At 42.8% G+C, this 6,067-nt stretch overlaps 1 protein-coding gene across 1 annotated transcript; it reads right to left on the bottom strand.

The window, feature by feature from the left end:
* Window positions 1-2,551: 2,551 nt before the first annotated feature.
* tbx16 (T-box transcription factor 16) lies at window positions 2,552-5,776 on the bottom strand. Its single transcript, XM_010875965.4, has 9 exons — window positions 5,689-5,776; window positions 5,360-5,516; window positions 5,130-5,232; window positions 4,598-4,762; window positions 4,113-4,259; window positions 3,939-4,009; window positions 3,725-3,813; window positions 3,405-3,624; window positions 2,552-2,990 (listed from the first exon to the last, which is right to left on the bottom strand). Exons 1-9 carry the CDS (start codon window positions 5,702-5,704, stop codon window positions 2,552-2,554), a joined length of 1,407 nt encoding a protein of 468 aa, XP_010874267.2. The 5' UTR covers window positions 5,705-5,776.
* Window positions 5,777-6,067: the final 291 nt, after the last annotated feature.

Genomic DNA, 6,067 nt, shown 5'->3' with positions numbered 1-6,067 from the left:
TCAGTTTTTAAAACCCGGTGGTGCTGTTTTGTGTTAATGCAGAGTGGAATGGTGGCTGCGTCTTGGGTGTTGTTAATAAGTGTTTGTGCTCGCTGTTGTCTGAATCCTGTCCTGTTCTACTGCAGAGTATTTGTGTGTCAAAGGAGAGCCAATCTGTCATGTAATAAGTCATTTGGCTGGTGATGAAAGAGTCATTTTGGGAGAGACCTGGGTCGGTAGCTCTGCACTTAAAGGGTCCTGCTGACCATTTGATATATCCCATCTGTCAGATGAGGGAGTGGGTCTGGCCTGAGTCCCATCCCCAAAACATGACACCTCAAACCAGTTTACACCCATTTATGCTTCTCAATGGCTGCATTTACACAGAGAGAAAAATAAGATGTTTTTTCCACTTGTTCTTTGGACTGATCACATTAAATAATTTTTTAAAGCTGTAAAATTGGGGAGCCAGTTTAAAAGCGGTCATAATGACCTGGGTGTCTAACAATAACATCAGCTTGTTTTCTGATTGATATCACATGTACATATTAGGCTGTAAAAATGGGCACAGTATCAGTTCTAAACTCAACATATGTGCTGCTGTACGATATTTGTTGCACTGTACTTTTTGCTTAGGTTTGAGTCTTCGGTATGCCACACTGATGCATGCATTAGCTGGGTGGAGTGAGTGTTCGTCAGAAGAGGAGGGCGGGCAAAAGGGAGCCAACGATTTGCCCAACTAATGTCTCAAAGAGCCTACTAATGAATTGAGCTGAGTAAAAGCCCTTGGCAGCATTGTCCCTGGAGGACGACTCCCGCCCTCCTTTCCCAGCTTTACAGCAGTCATTAGGAACTGACATCCATGAAGAGGGGCAATCAGGCTGCTATGTACTTGCTGTTGTTAAAGGGAGCCAACTGGCCTTTTCATGCTCTTTAAAGCTCATTCAGAGGGAGAAAGATGGACATGGTATGTTTTATTACACAAGTGGGTAAACCTCAGCAGGTGAATTCACTCCCGTGGCCTGAGGCACAATAGGGCAGGGTATTTAAAGCTTGCTGAGCCAAAGGTAACCTGTGTGGTCCTTGTAAGGTCAGCAAAGGTAAATACAAACAAACAGCACAGTAGGCAGTGTTGCTCTGGCATCTTAAAAAAATGCAGAAACACAGATAGTGTATTATAATGTGTACGCAATAGAAGTGAAAAAGTAATTGGGCATAACGGAGTGTAATGTGGTTATGCTAACATCCTTAAAGATGATATCCTGAATTTGCTCCCTCCTTGTGGGTGTTGGCTGAATTACAACGCACTACTTTCACTTTTGGTCGATCAGATCACAAAAGCTATAAAAAAAAAAAAAAATTGTATTTGAAAAGCTATTCAGATGGTACAATGACCACCTACATTATCCTGTGCTTGTTTCCGAGTTGAACAGAAACTGTTCAGCAGCAACAACAACATTTTAAAATTACTAGGGATTTAGTTTCTTTTCCATTTGCCAAGAGAGGTTGGTGACCAATAGAAATTCAGCATTCTCAGACACTTTTGTGTCCAAACCATTATTGGTGAGGACATTTTATGAAACACTTATTTTACTATTACTGCAGATATGGACATGTTCTTATTACAAGGCAGAAGCTCTAGATAGTTCCTCTTTAATTATTGATCCTAAAAAAGTCTACATTTTTAATCTAATCCAAGAGAATCATACCCATAGAAAACAGCTGGTGGTAAAGTATCTTTTACCCTGATCTCCCAATAAGTTAAATTGATCATTACATGTATTCAAAGCATTTTATGTACCACATCATACTTTAAATGTAAATCTAGACTTGATCAGATATGTGTTGCAGATACCATGTATGTCCATCCATCCATCTTCTTCCGCTTATCCGGGGCTGGGTCGCGGGGGCAGCAGTCTAAGCAGGGTGTATGTATGTGATGTATACAAATATGGGGAACAGTACTTTCAAAAGACATTGTGGACTGTGTAGTGTCTTGTGCCCCAGTTAGTGCCCAAACTGTAGATGAATACTTTGACATATGCATATATCTTCTTTATTCTTTAATTCCATACAGACCACATGGCAACGTCTTTACATTTTTTTGTATTTTTTCTTTTTTTTACAAAAATAATTAAAAGAAATTCAGTGTATACATAAAATAAATAGACAAATAATAAACACACATCTCATTACTAGAAACACATACATTTTAGCCAGAAGTGATGTCAGACATGTCCGCATCACTTATCTGGTAGTCATTCCAAAGAATATTGTCTCTGTTTTATTATTTTCACCTCTTATCTCTGCTCATGTTCTCCTGACCCAGGTTCTTGTCTTAGCATAGCTTCAGCAAGCTGTAGCATGGTTGTGAGCTCTGAATCACCAGTCAGTAGGGTGTGATGGTGGGCTTGGGACAGACAGAAATAATGAGGTCAAACCAGTCCACAATTTCCATGGGAACAGATCACTAGAGGAAATTATGATGGCATAACAGTCGTTATTAGGCCTCAATCGGTCCCCTTTAGGGCTACAGTTTTTTTCTTCTGTTTTAGGAGAAACACTGAGGAAATCACCAGCATGAGTAGGAGAAGAGTGGGTACTGGCTCCACTCCACGTTGCCATGATGATATCCATGGTGCACAGCCGGAGTACTGTAGTCATTTGGCAGGTGGTGAGGGGGAGGATACTGGGCAGGGCCGGGGGTGCTCCACTGGCCCAACGTCTGCTCTGTGCTGTATGGAGTGTAGATGTGGTGGCTGAGGACACCTGGCTTGCTTGCTTGGGCCATGGCCATGTTGATCACCCCCGTGTAGTCCTGATGGAGCCCTGCAGGGGGTTGGGGGCCACAGGGAGATTGTCCAATGTCATGAGCAGAGGGCTTAGTGGCCTCATGCTCTGGGACTGTAGCTACATCAGGGACTCTGGACTCAAAGATGGCCTGGCCAGATCCCCCATTGCTGCTGCCAATGCTGGAGGATGGAGATGGAGACTTCCCATATTCATGGAACCTGCAAAGAGAGAGAGGATGGTCAGTATTGCCTTCACATAGGCAGCAGCATTTCTCCTTCTCCACTATAGATCCTTGTAGATCTAAGGAATGCATTTTCAAAATGTCCCTGTCTCCTCCATTTTAAAGGACATGAGGTCTTGGCCCACACCTGCGGAGTACCAGGCTTGAAAGACCAATTGCTGTCCCTGTCCAAAGTCCTCCTGGTTGTGTTGCAGATCAAGACAATACCTGACGATTTCACCTGCCACTCTGCTGACGCGCCCCCCCCCCCCCCCCCCCCCCCCATGTTGTCTCTGTCCTTGTCCATCTGGTCATGCTTCCGACCTGGACTAAGTTTAAATAGACTCTAGACTCATCCCACATGCATTTAATTAATTATTACAATTTGTACTCTTAATTCTCTGGTAGGTACCTGAAAGGCTGATATGAAGCTGGTGCAGGTACTAACTGCTCTGCGTTGTACATGTCCCTGGGTTCGGGCCCAGGGGATGAGTCTGTCTGGATGTGGTGGCCATGCTCCCTTTCAGACCCCCAGGGGGAGAAGCGCTCCTCTTTCACCACATCCTCCTCTTTTCTTTTAGGGAGCTCTGCCTGCTCTCCTTCATATCCCTCATATGATGACCTGCGGAATCCTGTAAAACATAAATGACATCAGACAAACTGCCCTCAGAGAAATCTTTACATGAATGGATGAGTAGTTTAGTCATAAAATTAACTACAGAAAGCCAATACCTGGAGGGCTGTCCTCATCAGACTCTCTGCTTAAATAATCCGGTTTCTTTGCTTTCTTCTCTGGGCATGCTGGGTTTCTGTTAGCACGCCTGCAGCAGGAAAGACAATAAGATAATCAATAGGACAATTCATTTGCTTATATTCAAAACAGGCAGAAAATTGAAATGTTATTGGGGGAAATTAAGATTCAATGCTGACAATAAAAAATAATTACCTTTTTGTATTAGTTTCTACATCTCTGAAGCCTTTTGCAAATGGGTTGTGATCAATTTTCAGCTTGGTTATCTGGGGGAAAAGAGTTGGGTTAAACATTACCATTTTACCAGATGCTTGAGTTTGAAATAAAATGGTAGTAGCTGGCCATGCCAGTCACTGCAGTGAGGCTGACCTTAGTGTTCTGGTAAGCAGTGACAGAGGTAAAGGAGGTCTCTGGGAAAGTAAAGGTCTGGAAGACACTCCAGCGTACACTGTACAGGTCATCTGCCTGGACAATGTGGAAGCGTGGGTGGTAACGGTGCATTGAATGCAAAATTATCTGAAATAGGTAGTGGGTTTGCAGTTAGTTTAGCCATGTAATCAAAGTAAAAAATTTTTTGCCAATGTTCTGTTGAAGCAATGTATATACAACTCTGGACAAAATTAAGAGACTGCTGCACCCTTTTCTTTCCTTTCCAAAAAAGTTGAAAAGGAAAGTTTTGAGTGAGGAACAGAAGCATTCAATTTGCAGTGGTCTCATAATTTTAACACTTCTGTTCGTCACTCAAAACCTTCCATTTCAACTTTTTTGGGAAAGGAAAGAAAAAGGTGAAGTGGTCTCTTAATTTTTTTCCGGAGCTGTATATATATATATATATTATTTTAGAGCCTACTTACATGGCCATGTTGGTCCAGAGTGTTGTTAGTGAGCTTGAGTTTGAGGAAGGACACCGACTGTTTCATCCAGTGGCTCCCAGGGGCCGGAGAGTCTGGATGCAGGTATGTTCGGCATGGGGGCTGCGGCTCAGCCTTCCCAGCCACTTCCCATTTCTCTTTATTCCACTGGAAAAAGTTGAGTAAACACATTAACATTACCATAACCAGGAGGGAGTTTCAGAGCACTGCCACCTAACCTTGAGGAGGCTTAAACACAAAGTGATAGTTTGACTGGCACCACCAGAGAAAGGGAGTAATACAATGGGCTAACAGCAGGGGATAGAACAACAGGAAGAGAGAATGTCCTTTGATGTCCCATGTCTGAGGGGTGATTAACAGAGGGGTGATTTGCAGATGCTGACCATTGAAAGAAAATGATTGCTAATGTTTGCTAATGTCAGCTGTTTCAAGCAAAGGATGAGGAAACAATTCTGGGTCCAATGACTCACATGATAGACATTTATAGAAGTGCAAACATACAAACGTTTCTTACCTTATACCTGAAACCATCCACAGGTACCATGTCAACCAACAAGATGTACTTTGAACATGGAATTAGTCCAGAAATGTTAATTTTACAGTGTGGAAACATTCTCCTGTGAAATACAAGGACACACATTGTAATGAAAGTAACAACACAAATGCTACTTCTTAAGCGTTATCAATCTATTATATTGTAATTGATTATGGCAGAGAGATTTTGAAGTGGCAGAGAGATCTCACCTGCCAGGTTTAGTGATAATCATCTCTGTCCCTATTTCATGAAAGGACTTCCAGAGCTCAGGGCTCTCCAAAGTCATTCGGATGTTGCCTTGGTGATAGGCGTCAGGGCCACCAGGAACAGAGGATTGCGGTGGAGAACTAAAGTTGGGCTTCATATCTAGGATACACATTGGAAACAATCACACGTAAATCAAAATTGGGCAAGCTGACAAATTCAGAAGTGAATAGAGGAGGAGCATAGGAACGTAGAGACTTAGGTAGTGGGATTTCCACTGGGAATCCAAGGTAGGTTTTGATGGTAACGTAAGAGTTTGAGGAACAGTACTCACCTCTGATGGAGTGCATTCTTAAGATGATGTGTTGGAACAAGGAGGTAATTTATCAGCGCTGCGGTTTAGTATGATCCAAATTAGTGACCGCAGTTCACCGTTCCTCCTTGGTGCTGTCAATTTTTCTTGAGCTTTCAGTATATTCCACTGGTTCCTGATGCATACATTGAGTGGTAGTACGTCCAGTGGATTTCAAACAGCAATCATTTGGGGCTCTCTAGAACTATTCAACTGGAGGATGGGGTGTCCCTGACTTTTAAGAGGAGACCTGGGATGGGAGTGGCTTAAAGAGCCATTCCCATGCTTTGAAGTGGCACAATGATGAGTCAATGTCCTATTGTGATTGGAAGGTTGTAGAAATCAAAGGGATTTAACAGAG

Source organism: Esox lucius, chromosome 13 (assembly GCF_011004845.1).
Source record: "Esox lucius isolate fEsoLuc1 chromosome 13, fEsoLuc1.pri, whole genome shotgun sequence".
NCBI classification, from domain to species: domain Eukaryota; kingdom Metazoa; phylum Chordata; class Actinopteri; order Esociformes; family Esocidae; genus Esox; species Esox lucius.
Note: the sequence above shows the minus strand (reverse complement) of the source record. Positions and strands in the feature narration are given on the sequence as shown.

Bases quoted from the DNA above. Each gene is read 5' to 3' on its own strand.
- tbx16 (XM_010875965.4), bottom strand. The intron at 3,814-3,938 runs GTAATTATTTTT...TTCCTGCTGCAG, and splicing joins GTAGAAACTAATACAAAAAG to GCGTGCTAACAGAAACCCAG. The intron at 2,991-3,404 runs GTACCTACCAGA...CTCTCTTTGCAG, and splicing joins GCTTCATATCAGCCTTTCAG to GTTCCATGAATATGGGAAGT.